This window comes from Poecilia reticulata, linkage group LG21 (assembly GCF_000633615.1).
Source record: "Poecilia reticulata strain Guanapo linkage group LG21, Guppy_female_1.0+MT, whole genome shotgun sequence".
Lineage (NCBI taxonomy): Eukaryota > Metazoa > Chordata > Actinopteri > Cyprinodontiformes > Poeciliidae > Poecilia > Poecilia reticulata.
The window spans coordinates 20,502,065-20,525,859 of NC_024351.1; the positions used below are offsets into that span (position 1 = coordinate 20,502,065).

Consider the following 23,795-nt stretch of genomic DNA (forward strand, 5'->3'; position numbering starts at 1 on the left):
TTTGTGTCAGTTTTATTACTTTAATTCAGAGGTCAGAGTACTAAGCAGCCTTTCAAGGCCAGGTAATGGCTTGTGAAGCTGATGACATATAGAGACACCTAGTGGACATTTTTGGACATAACACAGCTATACTGCTGCGTTGTTTTCTTTTTGTTTGGTTGTTCGAAAAGCCCGAAACTGCAAAAGATACGGTAATGCAAAAGTAGAAAATGACCAGGACATGTTGTTATTATTATTATTATTATTATTATTATTATTATTATTATTATTATTATTATTATTATTATTATTATTATTATTATTATTATTATTATAGAATTTAAAATTGGATACAAATATGTCATTTTTATATTTAGAATTGTGTATGTTGAAGGCTAAAAGTAACAAGTAGGRAAGTAAGTATTTTATGTGTCGTATCTTAATTAACATATACATAAATTCATTATATACACCTGCAAGTAAATAAATAAAATATAAATATACTTTTACATAAATATTGAAATATTTAAGCAATGTATTAWTTACACAACAAAACAAATAAATAAACGTCATGTTTAACGATTTATTTAATGACTTGTTTCAATCAGTGGCTCGTTTTTATTGTTGTTGTTGTTGTTTTTTTTTAGGAATTTAACATCTCTCGACTCTCCCATCTATAGGKACAGAGTAAGATGAGAAAAACATATTTAGGATTACTACATTAGGACAATAATATACTATAATGGTCACTAACTTACATATCTGCATATATTTTACGATACACAGTCAGAATGAGTGTAAACTTAACTGTTTCGACAACATAGCATGTCCTAAAAGGTGGTCTCGAGCAACAGTCTTTGTGTTATGAATTCTGTATATTCATTTCAGCTCCACAGGGGGCAGCACTACGTTGTTTGCCTCTAAGTTTGTATCCGGAAGTTTGTCACAAACCAGCGACTGTTGCCATTTTAACTACGACAGGAAGCACACAGAACACTGCGTGCTTGTTATTTATCTACGTATTTTGTTCAAATTAACCTGCCACCATGGCTATGCAAGCAGCGAAACGCGCTAACGTAAGTTAAAACCAATCGACTGATGTAAATATTAGCTGAGTACTTGCATAGTTAATATCCGGTTCGTTGTTAGCACACGGTTAGCCGTTAGCACGCTAACCAGAGCACCGGAGAAGAGCTTCTGTTATTGTATTTAAAGCTATTACAGTGTTGATTTCTATATTTGTTGCACTGACGTTGAATTCTGTAATACTTTATTAGTGTGTGAGACCTACACACTACAATGAGGTATTTTCCTAATTGTATATGAGGCGAAAAATGCTGTCGGACATGGATGCTAATTATTAGCATATGGGTGTTTACGTATAAAGATGTTTAATATTGTGTGTTTTTACTAATAAACATTTCAGAAGCTTGAAATATTTTGGCAAAAGTCTATCAATTWTAAATATGTTAAGAGTTTGAAACAGAGCTGCTCAAAGTTGGTACCAAGTCCTTAAAACGTTAAATGTTCCTGAAAAATACGAAATAATCAGGTAGCTACAAGTAAAAAATCTTATAATAATCTTTTTGAGCTACAATTTTACTTAAACTGGTTTCTTTGCTAGTATTTTAAAGTGTACAAATAAATTGTTTGGGATGCATTTGTGTTTACTTTGTACAGGCCTGAGAAGCTGTAAACAATCTCTGAGATGTCTAAACGTTGTTTCTTTCTCTGTGATTGGTGATTTTTTTTTTCTCATTGCAGATCCGATTACCTCCTGAGGTGAACAGAATCCTGTATGTCAGGAATCTTCCTTACAAGATTACAGCTGAGGAGATGTATGATATCTTTGGGAAATACGGACCAATACGACAAATCCGAACGTGAGCTCAGTTTCAGACACTTTTTTGGGGAATATGTTGAACTTTGTTAATGTTTTTTCTAGAGATGGAATGTTTTCCTACGTTGACGGTAAAAATCACCCACGTGCTTTACTTGCGAGACTTTTGCTTTTGCTGTTTTATTGTTATACAAAGAACATCATTTATTTAATCCAGGACGTCCTCKGCATATGTTACGTCTTGCTTTATATAATTAAACTGCACAGGTTGGTCTGGTGCTCACTGTGTTTGTTTCTCCTCTCAGAGGGAACACACCTGAAACCAGAGGAACAGCTTATGTCGTGTACGAAGACATCTTCGATGCCAAGAATGCCTGCGACCACCTGTCGGGCTTCAACGTCTGCAACCGTTACCTCGTGGTTCTCTACTACAATGCAAACAGAGTACGTCTCGACGGCACAAGCTTCCAGTCTGGTCCCCAAGCAACGCCAAATAATGTTCACTTTGTGCGGGAAAGGGTTAATCCGTCGCATTGCTTCCAGTTAAATTTGGATTTCCATGTTATTGTTTTTGCAGGCGTTCCAGAAAATGGACACGAAGAAGAAAGAGGAACAACTGAAGCTCTTAAAAGAGAAATATGGCATCAACACAGACCCTCCGAAGTAGCGTCTCCAAGGCCCTCCCATCTTTCAGTTTTCATTCTTTGTAAAAACAAAAAAACAATTATTTCCCCTCTTGATTGGTTTATGCTTGTGATTACAATTGTGGATAATACCGTTTTACACKTTTTCTTTTATTTCTCTTGCTTTAAATCGAAGCCAGATAGTTTCTATTTCACTGTTTTATTTTGATCCATCCAGTTCAGCAGAAATGGTTCTGATCTTTTTAGTCATCTCTCTGAACAGTAAGCTGGAGTCAACATGAACCGCTCATGTAGAGTTAAAACCTTTCTGTAAAATAAATGCTTCTTTTTCTAAAAGCCTGTTTCCCTTCTTTTCCTCACATTCTTCATATAATTATGTAAAAGTGTTGCCCTCCSAGTAAGCCTGTGAGATCAATACACTTCAATGGGAGCTTTATGCCACTAAAAGGACTCTGCTTATGTGTTTGACACGTCTAAATGTAAATCCTCAACATRAGAATATATTTTGGGAAGGATTTTTWAAATTTTCACCCATAAATMAGTTCAATTTAAACTTTACAYGGGAATCCATAAATGTTTATATGTCCTTTTGAAAAAAGTAGTTTTCTCAGGAGGTGTCACTTTTTAGTAATATCTATAACAAAATTAGAGCTGAAATCCAAAAGTCTAAATTACCAAATACATTTACAGATTTAAGAATTTCAATTTAAAAAAAAGGTCTAAAAAGTGAAATAGAAGTAAAAACTGCCTCCTGGAAGAATTAGGGACGGGTAACAATAAAAGCTGAAATAYGTAAATTAACATTCACGTTCAGAGTTAGCTTACAGAAGCGTTGAGCTAATGCTCGCTCGGAATTTATTTAGCATTTGTTAATTTCTGGCWATTTGACTGTAAAATATTGCTGTACTTCTTGAATAGTTACATTTTATTAGCAACASGTCCACCAACCACAAAAAACATATTTTTGTAGTATATAAATCATTTCTGTTCAAATTCTAGAGACGTTTGGACTTAAAAAAAATAGCAGCTTTATTGCTAGTTTGGCGTTTTAGATCCAGTTTAAGAAACGGTTGCAGTTCAATCAAAATTTAAGGCTGTCTACAGACAAACTAGGTCGTAAAATGAACTTTTTAAAAAAATTTCTGAATAAGTGTTCATTCAATAAAGGTCAATACATACTTAAGAACGGAAAAAATGTATTTATGCGCGGTGACAACACAATTCTCTGTTCTTGAGGATTATGTAATCAAAAATTAAATACTTATCGATAAGATGTTAAYATCAAAGAAAATACATACAAAATCAATAAATCAAAGTGGAAACTGTTGAATTTATTAAGCATTACTAGGCTTTTCTCATGCAAGAAATGGAAACACTGGAAAATTCCCGGAAATTCCAAATATTTCAGCCGTGGATGTTGGTTGAAAAGATGGTTGGTTGAGTTATCAGACCAGACAACTGCCCATAGAGTTTATTTTATTAGATTAAATCACAACACAGGGAGTAGTGCAGCCATGTCGTCAGGGACACAATACATGCTACAAAAGAATAGTTTTTTTTTTGTTTTTTTTTTTTTTTACACTGTTGCCATTCCTTTGACTTGGTATCCTCTCAGCAGTAACAGAGTCATAGTTAGAAACATCATCAGGCCTCAGATTAGACACTTTACCAGGGTTACAATCCACACTGCTGAACGGACAAAGATAGACTAACATGATAAATCTTTATTGCCAAATCTGCTTCTTTCTTCTGTTATCCCACTAAACAAATACATAAAGTCTGGAATATACTGGGGCAAGCAAAGTTAGTCATGTCACCGTTGAGAGGTACTACTTCACTGGACTTCGATGTGTAGAACGTATGAAACAAAGGGAGTAAAAAACATACAAAAATCGGACTGATTGGTAAAAGAGAAATACTTTGAGGGGCCGAAGAGGGCAAGTTGTAAAAACCTACTGAACAGAAAATCTTGACCTTAAGAGCGGTCCTCTGGGAACACCACAAACACCTCGCCTCTGGGCTACTTTAATACTCAAACACTCTTAATTCCTTGTAACGATATGCAACCTCTGAGCCAAAATGAACTAAATGTGACAAATAAGTAAAGAGAGTTGAATCAGAGTAATTTTCCTAATGTAACTCCAGCCTGTTCAATCCTAAATCAGTCGCCTTCATTGGGTTTACCTCGGAGTTCTGCTAGTTTAGCTCTCGTCCAAAACGACACAGTCCTCATCGCTCAGCGTCGGCCAACTTGTAACGAGATTAATGTGCTCAAATGCACATCGGGCACGGGATATTTAGGTCTCAGCAACATGTAGCACAGCTAATCTACAAGGAAACATGCTCCCACAGTTAAAAGCAATCCAAAGAAAAGGTCTCAACGGATCACAGAGCTTACAACCCGTACAAGGATACTCGTAGGAGGACTTAGCGCAGGCTGATTTATTTTGAAAAAGAAAAAACGAAAACAACAACAACAAAAAAAAAACTGTCTCCCCTCAAGAGTCACTGCGTCGCGTTGATAAGGCTTTCTGTCTTCAATCGCCGGGTGGAAATTCGACTTTTAAGGCAGAACCTAAAGGCATGCAAATGAACAACATTGACTGTATTGGTGGACGGTACAGGCTCGTTTCGGTGGGAAAACTCGGGCTAATCCGCCTCGTCTAGAGCTAAYATTTGAAAAGACGGATGGGGGGTACTGGAAGAAGGTACGCTGTTGTAGGAGTTCGGTTCGGTCGACAGGTTTGGTGAAACACGCACAGCTAGCATYGGTAAACTCGGAACAATAAATAGAGTAACGGCAAATTCAACGTCAGCACATCACATGATGCGCAAGCTCTGGWAGAATGAAACTGAATGGAAAATACTTTTGCACACTTCACATTTTGGCATTTGATCTATAAATAATTTTAATATATATTCATATTTATATTTCTTCATATATATATATATATATATATATAGTTATTATTTGTGCAAGTTGTTTATATGTAGAGATGTGTGTGGGAGAGTGTGTGTTTGCAGGTGTTGGTTTTGTGGCGTTGGTGTGCACCCGCACACCGCTGTATGCTGTGTGTCGATGTTTTTGTTTCATAGCAAATAACATTCTCATGCACACGAGTGTTTCAAACACAAGAAGCAGATCCATTGAAAGGTAGTCCAAGCATATAATTTTTTCTCTTTTTTTTTTCAGTGGAAATAGCTGCAAACTGAATGGAACATGAAATTCTTTCTGTGCAGTCCGTGGTGGCTGGTGGGGGCGCTCTCTCCGCCGCGTCCCGGCCTATTTCTGGAGGTCGCACTGCAGCAGTAGTACGATGGACGGGTCGCTCTTGGCCGCCTCTTTAAACTCCTCCAGCGTGATCTGGTCGTCGTTGTTCTTATCCATCTTGGAGAAGATCTTGTCCACCCTCTGCTCGGGCGTCAGGCCGTCTTCGTTCATTTTCATCATGATCACCGTGCCGACCATCTTGTAGATCGCCTGCCGGGAGGAGAGGAAAAGAAAAGGCAAAAGAGCAAAAAGAAAGAGGGTTGGTGAATAAAACAAACAAGTCCCCCCTAGAAACAGGAAAGTTCAAAATTATTTTACACATCTGGCAGATTTGAATTCCTATCATTTTTTTAAATTAAATTCACTCAATCGTTAATGTATGACAGCCTATTAGGGCCACTGTAGGTAGAAAACAAAAGAGGAGTAAATTTCCACCCAAAACCTCAGAAACTCTAAGACTAATCTCAGAAACKTTATAGAAAAACTTTCAACTGTTGAAACTGAGAAATTTTAAAATTGTTTACAGAAAATTTCTTAGATTTGTCTCACAATTTCAGAGGGTTTTTAGAACTAATTTTTGATCCTTGGAGCTCAGAAATTTTCTTGTTTATTCTCAATAATTTCKAAAATTAATCTAAAAATTTCTTGGAGGAAATCTACTCCTCTTTTTTTTCGATCTACCATGACCCTACTAGCCCGTTGTAACTATTAAAGACATATTTCAAAAGCAGAAAAATAAAGAAAATATGTTTATTTATTTCACAGTTTTGGCTTAATTACTGCTCTAATTGTCTTGTTCTTKCAGCAAATAGTTAACAATTAATCAACATCCAATTAATTCAATAAACAATTCATCACAATTAATCCAAATTATCGTTTCAACCCTAATTCCAATCCTAATATCTAATATCTGTTTTCAGGCATGGTAATGCCTGAAAACATTACCATGTTTTCCAGATTGACTTGTTTCGTGTTGATTGGATTTGTAGTTATAATTTGTCACTTTCTTTTCTTTCAGATTCAACCATTTATGGTTCCACTTTTTTAGCAGAACCAGTAAGTTAGTTTATCTGTGCAAGTAAAACATCCCCAGATCCTGTAGCACACCAATATCCTGTTCAGAACAGGCGGTGCGTGAACTCAGTTTAAGATGSGACAGTTTTTGGGTTCTTTTGTGCAGGGATACCTCGATGATCTCCAGCATCTCCACCCGTGTGATTTTGCCGTCTCCGTCCAGGTCGTACATGTTGAAGGCCCAGTTGAGTTTCTGCTCGAAGCTGCCTCGCGATGTGATGGACAGCGCGCAGATGAACTCTCTGAAGTCGATGGTGCCGTCGCCATTCTTGTCGAAGGTCCTGAAAGCGTGCTGGGCGAACTTGGACGCGTCGCCGTAAGGGAAGAACTGGTAACGAAACAGAAAAATATATACATTTTTCCACATATTTGGTACAAGCATCTTATATTTTTTCAAACAGTTCTGGATTTCTATATATATTACTGAGCACATATTCTGCAGAAATCTTTGTAGTCGTGTGTCGGRTAGCACCACTACCACACTGGTGTCTCTTTAAAAGGTTTCTAACGACTTCCAGGTTGTTTGTTGCGATAAGTGTAAAGTCATGTAGAATTTTTAAAGATATTTAATGTAGATCTGCTCGYCATGTTTCAGTGCTGGTAAAAAAAAATAGACTTCCTCTTTGTGCTGCTATCCATGCAATCAGTGCATGTCGGCACTGTGAACATGGGGTCAGAGGTTAATATAGTGACTCTGTGAAAGAGCCCTGAGCTCTGGGAACAGCTGCTGTTAACTATAAACGCTGTGAAACTGAGCGATTCATTAGATATAACCTAACACTTGACCGCTCCAGTAAAAAAAGTCAATGGGCAATCTGAGCTGACTGAGGCTGCTCTCACAGGTCTCACGCAAACAAATCAGGGTCGGCTACTTYGGCCTTCATCAGGAGAAGACAGAAAATATGAAGAGAGATATGCTTCAAGAGGCGAATTTTTTTTTTTTTATGTTGTGCTGCTACTTCCTGATTGCTAATTCTCATTTGCATTATTTATTATTTTTCTCCTTTTCTCTTTTGTCTATTTCTACCAAAAACTGGATGACAAAAGTCTTCAGTCTGATGCTTTGGTCTCAACTAGCCAATTTTTTTGAAGGACAATTTTGTTTACAGAGACTTTGTAATTAACTTTATTTGTTGTTTCTGTTTTGTTTTTTGTTGTTGTTGTTTATTTATTTTGCATATTTAAAATGTCTTCCARYTCCAGTGTTAAATGTTCATTAGAATTTAAAGTTTATTGATCTTTCAGAATGTGTTTTTGAATTATTATGTCATTCCCATTATATTACTTGAAAATGGTATCAAAACAACAATATTATCGTTTATCGCAATAACTTCTAGGATTATTTATCGCTCAAGAAAATTTGTTATTGTGACAGGCCTAATTTTGAATTACTTTTCAAAATGATCTTGGTAATATGTGACTAAACACACTAGCTACTTAGTAGGTGAGTTGTTGTAAARCTATTGTACAAATGTTTTCTCACCAAGAATAGTAAATATTGKGTTCAATAATAGGTTTCTTGTGTGCCAATGACTGGCAAAATAGATTTACCAGCCTTTTCTGCCTTTATCGTTGKAAAAAACCCAACAATAGGTTCCAAATCACTATGCCACACTATGTCCTTCCCTATGTTTGTAGTAGTCCAATCACAGAGAAAAAAGGCAAAGACGACACTTCCATCTCTTCTCCCCAAAGTAACAACGACAGCATTGACAGATTGTGTGGTGTCACAACAGGCGGGTTGAGAAGTGAAGGCAGAAATGGCACCCCAGCAGAGAAGTATGGAGGGCTGGAGATAACTGAAAAGAATCCCAGAGAAGGGAGGAAGACAAGGCTGAAGGGGCTTAGGCAGTTTCAAACAGATGCAAAACCGCTCATCTTCAATGAGACACCGCCCGTTGCAGATGAGCGAATTATCCATGCAACTTGCTGCTACTGCAGCAAACCAAACCATCAGTAGGGGAGGGAAAATGTGGGGGAGGCAGTGCTGGATAGCAAAGTGATGAGGAGAGACAAGAGGAGCGAGAGCACTGAAGAAATGATGGAGGAGCCAACTAAAGTGAGTGTGACGGAGCAAGTATTAGAAGAAGCTTCGCGGCTCGCTGATCCAAGTTCACTCTAATAAGACCAAACTAATCTTAGCAAGAAAACCCCTTTGGGACTGAGCRGGAAGCCACCAGAATACAAGAGACACTCTGAAGAAATGCAATGTGGCTTCCTTCCTACAGGCSCAATCTTCGGTATGGACCCCACATTGGTTCATTARCYCGCCAAGGAGGAGCAAATGGATGGACAATTACGGAAAGAAGCAGAAAGGATCGGAAGGGGACAGTAAAAAGACAAAAACACTRCATGGCACGCAACTTCCCTTTACCGTCTAAATGAACAGCCAGGGATATTGGGTTGTTAATGCTTCCAGAAAATCTCTGTCCTCTGCTCATCTGGCCCCTGTTTGCTTTCATGGCTGTTTAATGTGGTGGTTTGGATCGGGCCATCAAAGGACAGGCTAAATGCCAGACCGCTTCTGTCCACTCTAGGAGGGAACAAGACCGCCAGATGCAAGAGGGCGGGGTGTAGCACTGGCTAATGTCATTTAGCATGTTTGTGTGTGTCATTGAGAGGGCAGGCAAAACATATTSTGTCATACTAATATTTGCTTTAACATCCAATCTCCTCACACTCTCATACACACACCCCAAAACAAACAGCAGTTAACTGGAACATTAAAGCCTTTATAGTCAGCATGCAAGTCGGCACTGATTCAAAAGCCATCGTGGGTGCAGGAAGGAGGGTACAGACAGAGGACACAAGTTTTCCCATAGATTGGATTATTGTTACAGCCTAAACCCTCAACTCCATCATGGCGACAAATAACTCGGGGGTTGATTAAAACGTATCTGACTAAAAGCCAATTCTTTCACGCTCATCTCCATAGTCTACWCTCCCAAATCTGCATTTGAAAGTCGAGCTAAACACTTGAGCTGACTTAGTGACGGCTTAAAGGCTTCAAGAGATGAGTGTGTGGGTTGTGAYCTAAGTGAGGAGGGCATATTTCCCACTCAAGATATGCTGTTTCAGTTTGGGAACTGTGTTTAAATGGATTACTGTTATCTAAGAACCAAAAGAGTTATTTGTGACTCTGAAAGCGATGAGTTATTTCAAGTCCTTGTTATGACTCTCTTTGGTTCTCACTCTCTCATTTATGCTTATTTATAGTCAACATCCCACCCACTGACAAATATGAGGCACTTTTCTGATTGTATTATGTTGAGTATCAGATCAATCGGTTATGTAATGGTACACTTAGCATTTCCTGCACTTTCTCAGGACGATGTATTCCTCTTGATGGCGTCTCAGAACAGCTGGTTTACAAAGGGTGAAAGATGAGCCAAAGATTCTCAACCTGAACAAAGCTCAGGTTGGGGTTCAGTCTTTCCCCTTCATCAGAGGTTTTAGGTCTCTTGGTAACTAGTTGAAATACCAACTAAGGTGGAATGGGATCAATGTTCCTTGAACTGGTACGTTGAGGTAAAAAAGGAGCTGAGAGTCACTGAGCTGATTTGGGAACATCCCCCTGGGAAAAGACTTCTGGGACACAGCCACCACTCTTGTGCCCCCACTTTTTTGGGGCAGCAAGTAAAATCCTTACTTGTTGCAGGTACTTCAACATTAAATAGTGCAACTGTAACACTTCTACACTTCTATAGGTACGTGAAGACCTGGTATAATGCCGGCATTCACTGAAGTACCAGCTTTTTAGGTCTAAATGCACTGACRTCTTTAGAAGTATCTCCAACATYAAGACATTTGAATTTTGAGGAATTCAAATGTCTTGATGTCTTGTTTTGAGAAATGGGGTGTTCCATTTATCTTAAAAGTTGAATCTCAAAGTTTAACTGTGTTCCAGTTTTAATTCGCAGAACAGCTATGATTTGCTAATTGACTGTAGTCAGCCAAAGAAACCGAAAGAGTTTCTYCACATCTAGAACGTTCAATCACCTTGGCAAATGTTCTGACATGAGCTCCACAGCACTCTGTACCTGATCCAATGAGATTTAAACCATCAGAAGGAAATGGTTTTYTGCTACACTTACTTTAATTACAGTGGCAGCCATATTTGATTTTCAGATCAGAGCTGAGGACAAGCCTCCAACTTTCCGAGTCAGAATTTTGACAWCAGCGGTCGTCGATGTTCAACTGGCCAACTTGGGGCGTCTCTTGCTCATCAGCTTTTCCCCTCTCTTGATCTATCTAGACTAAAAGATTACTTTGTTGCCATGGTTATGAATTATAACAACTGTCAGAAACRAAAAAAGTAAGAGAAGAAAAAAAAACTTTCAGCTGATCAGGATTCCAAACCAGAGGGAACAATTATCCAAACATGCAACGAGTTAACTACAAAACATGAAAGATCAAATCAGAGCTAATGTAGCCTAGCTACTCCAGGATGCTGCCACTATTAGCACCACAATTCCAATATAATGTTAAAAACTTTAAGACAAAAGATGTCTTGATCATGTAATTAGCTACAGCATTTATTGTACTTTTAACCAAAAGCATGTGAAAGTCTTACATTAAATTACTTTTCTAAAAAAATACAAATGATTTTAACCATTCTTATGAAAAGATGATCTGATAACAATATAAATGTAATCTTAACATGTAAAGACAGGGAAATACATAAAAAAAAGCAAAGTATTAATACATAAAACTAAATGCTTTTGTTGCTTTACATGACAAAGTCAMCAGGCCAGAAGCTCAACAAGCTGCCAGACAGCCAAACAGGGCGACCTTATACATGATCACCCATGCAGTCAGTGACCTATAATGTCTTTTCTGGACTGCCGCCATGTCAATTCCACGCTCCTGATTTAGGCTCACAGATTGAGCCCCTATTCTGTCCCTGTCCTTGTCGTTCCACCTGCTGCCTCCATGTGCGTGCAGAAACCACGAGTKTGTGCAGACACACGGTCAGACAAGCACCACACATTGCATGGCCTCTCTCCGCTATCTTTCCAAACTAAATGGATGGTTCAATATCATTCGGCCAGCGGATAAATGGTTGCAGGAGTGGTGCCAAATAGGAAACGGGCTGTCTGCTATTAACTGTTTACTGGCCACAAAAACATAAATGTTGCACAATAGAAAAGCAATATGCTATTACTAAATAGGTATATTCATAACATTTTTTGTCACAGTGCAACCACAGACATCATTGTGTTTTACTGGGATTGCTTGAGGTAGTGAAAANCAGGCCAGAAGCTCAACAAGCTGCCAGACAGCCAAACAGGGCGACCTTATACATGATCACCCATGCAGTCAGTGACCTATAATGTCTTTTCTGGACTGCCGCCATGTCAATTCCACGCTCCTGATTTAGGCTCACAGATTGAGCCCCTATTCTGTCCCTGTCCTTGTCGTTCCACCTGCTGCCTCCATGTGCGTGCAGAAACCACGAGTKTGTGCAGACACACGGTCAGACAAGCACCACACATTGCATGGCCTCTCTCCGCTATCTTTCCAAACTAAATGGATGGTTCAATATCATTCGGCCAGCGGATAAATGGTTGCAGGAGTGGTGCCAAATAGGAAACGGGCTGTCTGCTATTAACTGTTTACTGGCCACAAAAACATAAATGTTGCACAATAGAAAAGCAATATGCTATTACTAAATAGGTATATTCATAACATTTTTTGTCACAGTGCAACCACAGACATCATTGTGTTTTACTGGGATTGCTTGAGGTAGTGAAAAAACTCTTCCAATTTTCTTCTTTTGCAACTAAAAACTCTTGCATGCGTTTGTAGGCACCCAACTGAGTSAATACTTTGTAGAATCATCTTCCTCTGAAGGTACCGTTCCCAGTCTTATGAGCCTATGTTTTTAAAGGCTTTGCTCATCTAAAGACACAAGTTTCTACACATTCTTTGTAGAATATATCAAGGTCATTCAGATTGAATGTGATTCCAAATCACAGTGGCAAGCTATCTACTTGCCGCTTTTCAGTTAAAGACAGATTTTTGGGGAAAAGCCAGAGTTTGGCTGCCTCTCTTGCAGAGTGTCCATTACTAATGTGCGCAAAACTTTTTTGATATTCTGCTAATGTCGAAAAATACAATTCCACAACTGTGGTGTTTCCTTTAAATACGAAATTAAATTAAAATCACAGGTGAATAAGTTTGTTTACATAATGAGTCATTCAAAATCATGATGATGATGGGATACCTAGCGATACCATTAGCTTTCAGAGGAGACTTTGACGTCTTATTGAGGCATTGGAGTGACACAAGCATTGTTGCTATTGCTGTACATAAACCGACATGATGTGAAATGTGTTTTCATTGCAGTTTTGCCATAGACCAATTTTGATACGGCTGAAAAACCACCCCATCCTAACGTGAAAACATTTGACAAATAACATGTTTTTTTCAAAATCACCTTGTTTCCATTAAACAMATTTATTTTTGTAAATCCAATTTGCACTAATTTATGATAAAAGGGGTTTTCTGCTCAGTGCTCCATTTGCAGTTGAGGTGTATGGCCGTGTCTTGGTAGGTTTGTTGAGTCATATTTTTCCAATTTCAGATTGATGTTCAACAATCTGAACTGAAAGCTGGGATCTTAGAGCATGCCAGCTTTAGACATTTTATACTCCAACATGACTTATGATCCAGAAAATATGGTAATTGTTTTTACCTGGGCTTTATTCAGAAATTTTAGAATAAAAGGGGAAGACAAATTGATGGAATAGAAGGCACTTTTTTTTAGAGTTGTATTGGCAAAAAAGTGTTTCTTTCCATTTCACAAAAATGTACCACTTTATGTTTGCCTCTCACATAAAATCCAAATAAAATACATCRAGGCAAAGTTTAATATTTAACTCCTACAATACAAAGCAGCAGCACCATTTTTCCTCACAGCAAACATCCGCAGGTTGAACTGACGTATTCCCACCGTGAAGGAGCGGAGAGCGGTGTAAATAACGCCTTATGTTTCATGCACCCTTTTTCCAATATTGTCAGATGAAATGCACCCTGTTAGCAGAAATACACCGCTGTTCCTGACAGGGCGAGCTGTCTGTGCATATGGGTGTTTACACTGCTTCGTCAAGAGCACTCCGTAGATGCTGCTTTATTGAGCAGAATGCAGGGACATGGGGGGAGGGAGAGAGGGARAGGGAAAGAGGGAAAATGCGTATAATCCATGGCAGGGACACATTTACAGTGTCTGTCTGCGTCAGCTCTTACATAAACCCGCAAYGACGAGCCAAAAAGCGTCAGAAACTGAGCCAGCGCAAATCTGTAGCCGCGGCTGCTTCCAAGCCTGTAGGGTCTGCACTGGTACACACACACAGAGACACACACACTCGCAAATCCCCTTTTGCCCTGGAAAATACGTTTTTAATCATCCTCTTGTTACTTTCGCCTGGGTGTCTGTCATGATGTGATTATCACCAAAGCAGCACAACTTAGCCGCTCTTTGTCCGTGAGGAAATTTCTCATTGATAGAAATGTTGTATTCTTTTTAAACAGTGTACAGTAAACATGCACAATRAGATAAAAGTCCGGCGCACATCATTCAGAWCACATAAAGGAAATGAAACAAGAGAAACGACACACAGTTCTGAGATGAGATAATTGTACCATTCAGGTCTTTGCCCTTTACTACTCAATCCATTATGTTTACAGCAGGGAATAATTCTTGAACACTTGAAAACAGTAACACTACACACGTAGGATTGAGTGAGGAAGGCAACTTATCCACACATTCTTGCTACACCCTGGAGGAAGGAGCTCGTATAACTGTTTTTGCTAATTTCAACAAGATACACTTGAGACAACACCGATGTTTTGGATATATCCAAACAGAAGAAGGTTTCAGACAAACCCACTTGAGAATGCATTGTTGAAAATATGTTAATTTTGCTTTGTTACATAGATTTCAATGTGTTAATTTTTTTGATGCATTCATTTCTTCTCTCTCTCTTTTTTTTTTTTAAGATACAAAGGAAAGTTTCCTGGCGGAACCTTTGTATTCGTGCGTTTCCGGTACCACCAGTAAATCTGGTAAATTAATTATTACCATTTTCATTTTTGTTTCTCTTGAAAGAAACAAAACTTCACAGTTTGAGTAGCCTGCACCWAGCAGCTGAAAAAAAGGTCCAACAGGAAACTGGTGCTGGAGTAGCGCTTCTTTTTTCAGGCCAGAGGTTTGAAGCACAAAGAACAGGCTTGGTGGAAAAGCGCCTTTAAGCATTAGTTTACTATAAATCACTAAACATTGTGGGGTTTGTTTCTGGTCAGAGAGGTGACCTGCTGCATCAAGCCTTGGCAGTGGCAGCTGTATTGTGTCTCTGCATTTTGTTGTTCTCCTAGTGTGAACATGTGCAAAATGTTGAAGTGCAAATTAAAATGTAAAGTACGTACACTGCCTTTCACGCTGACTCAGACTCAAACTGTACCTAATACTCTTATGKAGCTCTGCAGATTAAAATTTCATAAGCAACCAGGCTCATCCCTCCCTTTTCTAAGACACTGTAATCTGAGATGAGGGGATGGTTGGATTTAGAGAGTACTTCCTCTTAGATATTATTTGATAATAATAATTTCTACATTTATTCCATATGTCAAACATAGCAAACATAAAGCCCCACTTCTGACACGACATTCTGCATAAGGAGCCCCCCCMAAAATAATAACTGATTATATGCTTTCAGTCCCTGGAGATATGCGCCTGGACATCAGTGTTGTACTGCGGAACATGGGATTGAGCCTGAACCACTGATTCCTGAAAAGCTGCTGGTCACTCAGCTTGAGATTTAAGAGGAATTTGGCCTGGCCCCCTCTTTGACCCCGGTTATCTGTGGTTACAAAACGCCCATCTGCTGGAAATAACCATGTGTGAAAAGTGTAAATGTCAAATCACCAGCAGATGGCAGCGTTGAGTATGAAATCTTCCTTCATGTGTGGGGATGGGGAAGAGAGTAGTTGCAGGCATGCGGGAGAGAATAAGCAACGGAGAAATAAATACAACTAATTTGTACATGGGGCAATGTGGAGAACTGTTTATTCTGATACAGAATTTTGTATTTAGTGCTAAAAGCTGATGTAAAATAATCAACTCTCCATCAGATCTTATTTCTAGTTCTCGCTTCAGAATGAGATCTAAATTAGTAAAAAAAAAAAAAGATGCCAAAGATGACAGCAAGCAGAAAATGAATCACGGCTGGACTGTTGGGTTTGGCAGGTAGACCTGAGGACTACTCCTCTGTCTTAGTGACGCAAATCAAAGCRAGGCAGAACAACAGAGGAYGAGCAGCTTGCTTATCTCCCCTCACCAGCGGTGTGTCCGGAACGGCTCGTCTCTTGAGCGCTTGGCAGATAAAGACGGCAGCAGCTCGCACGGTTTGAAATGGCCTATTTAAAAAGCTGATATCAGGCCTGTGAGCCCCTCCGGCATAGCCTGGGCCAAAAGAGAGGCGGAAGACAGGAAGAATCAAAGAAATAAAGAGAGAAGGAAGGAAAGAAAGAGGTGAGGGTAGGGAGGTGAGAGCGAGATGTAAGAGTGTGAGGAAGGGAGACGGTGAGGAAATACCACAAGACAAAACACAACACGCAGCCTCCCTTTCTTGGGGTGTCCACACGATGGTTCGTTACTCATGTTGTACCTTCATTTCACATGACTCATCGGATCTCTTTGGCATGTATTTATTAATCATGACTGCTCAATCCTTTCTGCATCTCTGCATGCATCGAAGAGGTTTCATCTATAAGACTGCATGCAAATGTTTGCGTGTTCCCATGTCACTKTATTACGTCTTACTAGGAGCACACGCCATCAAGATATCAAGATGTCTCATATCCTGTCCCTCTAGCCTAGTAAAAACCAGCCCCTGTTACGCTTTGCTTCGTCCAGAGGATCTGGACTTCAGGGTACTGAGAAATGATTGCTTGCTGGAGACTTGGATGCTGTTGAAGTTTTAAATTTTACCCAATCGATAATGTTTGGCTGTGACGTACACAATGCGCCAGTTGGACGTTATGAAGTTTACTGGAAATTGCCGGTAAACTTTATAAGTTTATTGACAAGGATAGTTGTTGACAGAGGATGGTTGTCTGTCAAAAGCCATCCTCCACTGCGAAGATAGACGTGCTGAGCTCAACCAGACTGCTTTTAATGCTAATTTGATTTTCAGAAGCTTAGCCAATGCAGTCAGAACGACTTTGTTCACTTCCTCTGCTGGTACAGGTGAAGCCACAGGTGGACTACGATTCTGAAACACCACAGAAAATTGTTGTCATCCTTCACAACTCCCCCTTCTTTACACCGACAGGCCTGGTAGAGATTCTAACAAAAAAATCGACTTCAATGGTAGAAAAGAAGTGAAAGGAGATGAGAATTGAGCAGAACTGYGTAGGAAAGCAATGGCCAGGCTACTATCCTTTATATWTAAAAGCCATTCTAAAATAACCTAACAAAAACATTTATTCGCACCCATGAGGGTCAAACACAGAGCAAGGGGAATTGTTTCCTTTCTTTCCACAAATGTCAAGAAATAAAGCAATTAATGTATGGGAAGGAATTCATGCCAAATATTTGTTGTGAACGATGCACGTTTATTTAGTCTGTGTATATTGGGATGAAAAATGTAGATAGAGGGTTTCACTACATCTAGACTCCACTTGTATTGTAAAGTACCTTGTGGAGCTAGATGGAAACATCAACTTCACAAAACAGAAACTTGTATTTAAAAATCTAAAGAAGCAGCTAAAAATGTGTTTTTTTCTATAAGCGATGATGCTAGCAAAAATTATGCTAGCTGTAGTGTTCAAACTTCCACTAGGTCAGCAGCACAGCTAGGTAATACATGAAGTTTGAAAAGCAGTCATTGCTTGAAATAATTTTGATTTCTCTTTCTACCAATGACTGGATGACAAAAGTCTTCAGTCTGGTTCATTGGTCTCAACTAGCCCCATTTTTTGAATGACAGTTTTGCTTACAGACACTTTAGTATCCATTTTATTTGTTGGATTTGGTTGTTTTGTTTATTTATTTTGGATATTTAAAAGGTCTTCAAGTTCCAGTGTTAAATGTTTGTTAGAAATGTAATTTTATTGATCTTTTAGAGTGTGTATGTGCATTATTATGCCACTATCATTTCATTACTTAAAAAGTCTCAAAAAAACAACATTTTCGTTAACTTTCTGGGGTTATTGTGGATTTTGTATSACTATATGCTATTAGGAGCTACTATAGCAATGCTCTCATCCTTTTCGCTCTGTAATTGTTACATTACGCATCGTGATTGTGTGAAATGTCGCTCAACAGAATCGGAAACTGAAACTTTTGCCCCTGATCTACCTCRGCTGTAAAACGCAAAAAGAGATTGTTGGTTCATTCATAGCAAAGTCAGYGGCAGCAGATGTCCAGTCTGTGGGAGGCCATATAACGGAGACATCGTGTAATCCTACAGCGTTCGTCTAATCTGCAAAATCAATCAGTATGTTGATCAGCGGAAGCTGATACAGATAATAGCATGCTAAGAACAGTACACAACAACATTTCTTTAAATTAAAGCAGGGAATTGCATTTGGAAAGCATGCATAAGGATGTCGACCTGCCGGAAATCCCCCATTAGAGAAAGGGAATCGGTCGCAGCTCACTCTGTTGTGACGCGAACGGACAAAAGGACYGCAATGGAGGCGGAGGAAAAAGTGAGATCTGAACAGATTATTCACCCACACCGTCAAACTTAAATGGTGCTTAAGGCTTAGCAAAATGTGGGAGGTATTACATGCAATTATCATGGATCATTCCAACGGAGCAGCCCATGGAAAGCTCGGCTTTAAACTGAGCTGAGAAACAAATGATTAAAGATGAAGACGAAAGCATTAGATTGTGATGCAGCGCAGGATTATGAGGTGTTGAACTCAAGCGGAGAAGTAGAATGTTAACTTCAAAGTTTAAAAGCCTTGTTTATGTGTACACCTGGTGGGAGAAGCTAAAAGTGTTAAGAACATCTGAGACATTTTGTGACAAAAGAGCAAAAATCTGTAGCAACAGGAAATACTTTTTCAGCACAACGTGGCATATTTTGATTAATTTCTAAATGGTCAGAGATTATAACAAGATTTATTCTTACTGTCTCCATTAACACAAGCTGAGAGGTCCCGCTCTCATGGGGTGGAGGACGGCTGAACAGAATGTATGCTAACCACTTGAAAATTATTCTTGCCACCACCAGCGAGATCCCAAGCCCGATTTGCGCAACTGATAGCTCTACTCTCTGCTTAGTCATGATGGACAATCAAATGTGCTAACAGTGCTATTTCCCCTGAGAGCAAAACCTAGAAAGGTTTGTCCATCTGAACACGACAGACGTGAGCCTCCCTGAAACTTGCTGAATAATTGAATCACGCCGTTGCAGCCCACAGGGAGGCACTTTCCAGAGGCTGCAGAGTGCCGCCTCTGGAAAGTGCGAAAGACAGCGTTCAAAGCTATTCATTTTGATAAATCCAAGTATCTGGCCTTTTGGCTTCTTCTTTGTCTCAAAGTTTCAATCCTTTCTTCTTGTTGTAACTCTCTCTTTCTGTCTGTCTCTGATTGCATTTGAGTTGAGTGTCCCTGTTCACTGTTACAGCTCATTTTGAGGCCATCTCATCTACAACCTCTAACTCAGCGGTGCTCAGTAATTAACACCCATTATCCAGTCTGAGAGACCAGAGAATATTCATGATGGGAAAATGACAGACTACTGATTCAGAGTCATATTCTCCTCCCTGTGTACTCTGTAAACATTGCAAATTCCTATTAAACCCAGAATTTATTAAATTTGTCTCCTCCATCATGGTTTGAACACGTAGTTTTCTACGTGTTCAAACAGCAACAGAGSCAGGCTTGATGCTATATTAGTCTGCTTGTGCACCTCACAAATATTTTCTTTCCTCTAAAGTCAATAGAAAATATTCAGTTTCTTGCCTTTCAGGAGCAATTCTTCAGCGCTGTGTTTGCGTGCGTGTGTATTTGTGTGTGTGTTGGTGCCTGAGTTGTGACAACGATGGAGAATGGCATCAGCTTCAGAGATGACAAAAGCTATTTTTAGAGCATGCCAGCCATGAGCTTACTTGGGCAGAAGAGGAAAAGGAGACGAGGCAGAGTGTGGAAATGAAAGATGGGAAATGTAAGGAAGTGACACCGAGAGGCTGATAATAGTCAGAGGGGTAAATCAGAGGATGAATGTTTATAATCGAGGCTTTCAGAGGCTCCTTTTTAAACGTTGTTGCATTTATAATAGCTCAACATCTTTTCTAGACTTACAATATCCATTCAACCTTTTCACACTTTACCACCCCACAACTACAAACTGCAGTATTTTAATGGAATTGTATCCCATAGGCCAACACAAATGGCTTAGAAGTAAATATACATGGTTTTTAMATTTTGTAAATAAAATCTAAAATCTCAGGTATGCACAAACCCCTAAAGCTCTGATATTACTTTACTCTGATATTCCAAAATAAAATCCAGTGAAAATATTATTTGGCTCACATCTAACAAGCTCAATCTTTCAATCTTTCTATCTATCTACCTATCCTGATAGATAGCTAGATAACTATATATCTATCTATCTTGCTAGCTAGCTAGCAATGTCACTAGCTTAACTACCTAAGCTAGTGACTATGTCGTTAGCTGTCTACCAATCTCGCCAGGTAACACTAGCTACAGTATCTATCCGTCTGTCTATCTTGTGAACTAGCTATCTAGACATTACAGGTTTCCTCCTGCTTTTTTTTTTTTTAAATTAACTCTTTCTTGATTAGCTCAAAGTCAAAAAAGGAAGAAATTAGATTAAGAAAACTGAGAAAAACTACCTTCTCTTGGACTTTTTCTTGTAGCTTTGTAATGGTAATATGATAATGGTAATGGTGTAATAAACAGTTATAATTTAAAAAAATTAAAGACAAAAAACACCACAATATTAAGGAATCTACAGGTTTGTGCTTTGTGTGCTAACTGCAATCTTCGAAAATAAATAGCAATAACCTAAGTAATTTCCAAGTATTGTTTCAGTTGAACTCATCAACCCTTTGTGTATGTCTGCTTTAATTAACCAAGTCTGAAGTTTGAGAAAAATACCTTAAAAATGATACAAACTYTGGATCACCTGATGCCGTCTGAGCTGACAAATCCAATTTCCCACAATGCAAGCCTCGTCTCTTTTCATTGCATATTCCATTAGTGACACCCAGTGCATCAGTGCCTTTCAATATTCACATCAATCCTGCAGCATGGATGTTATTTAGCTCTAATCTRTGAGTCTAGCGACACAGTTAGCAAATAAGAGGATGCTTAGAAAGTTCTATTTCCTGTAAAACTGAACGGATCCCCCAGGGGCCCYAACACCTTCTGCCACATCTGTCCTAATGATGCACAAAGAGTTTCCAAACGAGTTCTCTTTCATAATTAATGTTCCATGTCAGTGTGACGGAGCATCTCTGTCTTTTCTGTCTGTCCCTTTGTCTCCTGTGATTAGGCCCCATATGTTTCCTCGCAGAAACGTGGCTGTTGGCCAGATGATGTCAGTGTCCCTCTGTCGCTCCATTTACCTTCCTGTGATCTGTCTGTCAGTCTGTCTGTGGGCCGCGGGGAGTCTCACACTCGGGAGGCAGGCGTGCAGAGAGATGGGTGATCACACTGCACCCGTAAACAACGAAAAGCCTGTAGGCACGGCTAGATTTGCATCGGAGCGGAATCCATCCATACATCTTTATTCAGGCCAGCGCATGTATTTACTTTGGACTTAGGGCTACAGCTATCGCCTTTTTAGCAGTGCAGAGAAACAAAAGTCATTCCGTTCTCTAGTAAAACCCTTAAAACCCAAAAATCACAAGGTGTATAACATTTCTACTAAAGATATACCTCAATCCAATCACCTACAGCTTCTCAGGCGTCAATGCTCAAAGGGAGACTTGTGTTTCAGGGTGAAGTTTCACACGTTGTGTGTGAATTAACTCGGAAGGTTCACTTCCATTTTTGTGCCACCGTCTGAGCTCAGCCACACCGCTAAATGTGGGAATCCACAGGAGAAACAGAAAGAGCAACAGGTCATTTTAACGATTTGGAGACTGTGTGGTCAGGAATTGTGAGCAGAGAACTCGCTCTTAGAAAAACTACCAACAACCATCGTCGTACCTAACGTTTTGAGCAAACTTTAACCTTTAGATTTTGGAGGTTAGCTTCAGCTAATAATGTCAGTGAAACTGGCAACTRGATTCTCTACCAGAAGTAAAAACAACTTAGACATTTTTCTAACCAGTGCTAAACTATGAGTGTCGAACAGCCCCAAAACTGACTGCTGAGGTAACAACATGAAAAACATCTTTCTGTTGGCCAGAGTCACTATTATTATCATCCAATTTCTGTTAGAGTTAGGTTTGCTGCTTTGACTAGGACCCATATTAAGTTTGTTTAATTGATTGGTATTGGAGTTTAGCATGACCCCAGAGTTTTTTTTAGCTATTCACAAACAACTGTGTTGCGTAACTTTTGAGACCCATTCCAAAAATTCTCAGAATTGCCTTTTATAATAGTTCATACAGAAAATATACCCTAGTATGCATCAATACGCACACCCGAACCTGTCTTACCACTAACAATACAAGCTAATGTTTACAGTCTTCCTTATTTCTACTCTTGGGAGGTACAACCAATCAGTGCAAAGGAAAATAAATAGTGCTCCTGCTTTGGATGCTTTGGAAAAGCCAGCCATTAGCTTGTCAAATAGCACTGTGACTAGGTATGCATTTGTTTTCATGAATATTTCTGAATATTTCTGATCCCTGATATTGGTCAACTGTTTGTGTTTATGTCAGCAGCAAYGTGTGCTATCACATTCAGTAACATAGCAGCAAAAAGGGTTTTGGAATTGAAAATGTTTGTTTTCTTGACACACAGTTTTTGGCTAAAATGCGACTAACTTCAATTCATCAGTTACAGACTCAGAAATTAACTCCATGAAAATTTTTCATTGAGTCCCACCACTGCACAATACTTCTAAGTTAAGATGAACTAAAACAGGAGGATATTTTGAAATTCTTCAAGGAAAAGTATGGAAAACTCATGTCACATTTTGGGMGTGTGGTAAAACAGAATAATMAAAATCCCATAAAGCCTAACGAGGACAAACTCCTTCATAGCAGGCTTGCCCTCCACAGGCCATTGATCCAAGACGCTTTGATGAATGGCGGTTTAGAGCTAAAGCTTCCCTTCATCCATCACCTCTGCCTCCATTCTAGTTTCCACCAGGAATGCACTTCTCCTATCATTTTTTTAATGGCCAACCTTTTAGGTGATTATGCCGGGCATACTGAAATATTGAAATGTTCTATGTGGAAAATTAAAGCTGAGTACTGACTTCTGAACCACGAAATTTGCATTTAAATGTGCTATTTCCATTTAATTGACCAAACTAATGGGTGTTTTAACTGCTGGTTTTCTGAAGTGCTCATGTTTTTCTTTTTGTTTTGGTCCTCTGCTTGAGTTCTTTCTGTAATTTGTGAACATTATCGGTACAGATTCTCAGCATACATAAAATAAATGGGATTTCTGTTTTAAAGTGCTGAATACGATGGAACACATGGAGCTACTGAAGCCTAAACRTGACGTTTTGTTGCACCGCATCAAAGGAAGCCTTCAGACAGAGGGCCATTACTTCCAGCTGACATGCTGCACCTGCTTTTACCGCTTTATTTTTATCCCCAGAAAAGTTACATTTACTGAAGGTAGGCCGYCGGCTTTAGGGAGCACTGTGTTTATCACCCTGCCTGGGGAAAACATTGGACATTTCTGAGATTGAAAATGTGAAAATTTGTTAGAAAAAAAAAACTCCAACATTTTCTGGAAAAACATTGGGAAATTTCTTAATTTGAAAAGTCAAAAATTAGCTAGAAAAGAAAATCTGAAATTTTTATATGAATCCCACAAATG

At 39.1% G+C, this 23,795-nt stretch overlaps 2 protein-coding genes across 2 annotated transcripts in view; one reads left to right on the forward strand and one right to left on the reverse strand.

The window, feature by feature from the left end:
• The first annotated feature begins 920 nt into the window (after positions 1-920).
• sf3b6 (splicing factor 3b, subunit 6) lies at positions 921-2,799 on the forward strand. Its single transcript, XM_008398198.2, has 4 exons — positions 921-1,055; positions 1,744-1,862; positions 2,125-2,263; positions 2,397-2,799. The coding sequence occupies exons 1-4, from the start codon at positions 1,026-1,028 to the stop codon at positions 2,484-2,486; spliced, it is 378 nt and encodes a 125-aa protein (XP_008396420.1). The 5' UTR covers positions 921-1,025; the 3' UTR covers positions 2,487-2,799.
• A 1,123-nt stretch (positions 2,800-3,922) lies between these two features.
• Positions 3,923-23,795, reverse strand: part of vsnl1a (visinin-like 1a) — a 33,302-nt gene continuing 13,429 nt past the window's right edge. The window contains exons 3-4 of the mRNA XM_008398197.2: positions 6,921-7,136; positions 3,923-5,944 (exon numbers count right to left, since the gene is read on the reverse strand). Of these exons, the coding sequence (XP_008396419.1) occupies positions 5,747-5,944; positions 6,921-7,136 (414 nt within the window). The 3' untranslated portion in view covers positions 3,923-5,746. The remainder of the gene's footprint in view (positions 5,945-6,920; positions 7,137-23,795) is intronic.

Excerpts from the sequence above, each read along its gene's own strand:
- sf3b6 (XM_008398198.2), top strand. The coding sequence starts at position 1,026 with ATGGCTATGCAAGCAGCGAAACGCGCTAAC. Across the intron at positions 1,056-1,743 it reads AAGCAGCGAAACGCGCTAAC|ATCCGATTACCTCCTGAGGT; the intron begins GTAAGTTAAAAC and ends TTCTCATTGCAG. Across the intron at positions 2,264-2,396 it reads TCTACTACAATGCAAACAGA|GCGTTCCAGAAAATGGACAC; the intron begins GTACGTCTCGAC and ends TTGTTTTTGCAG.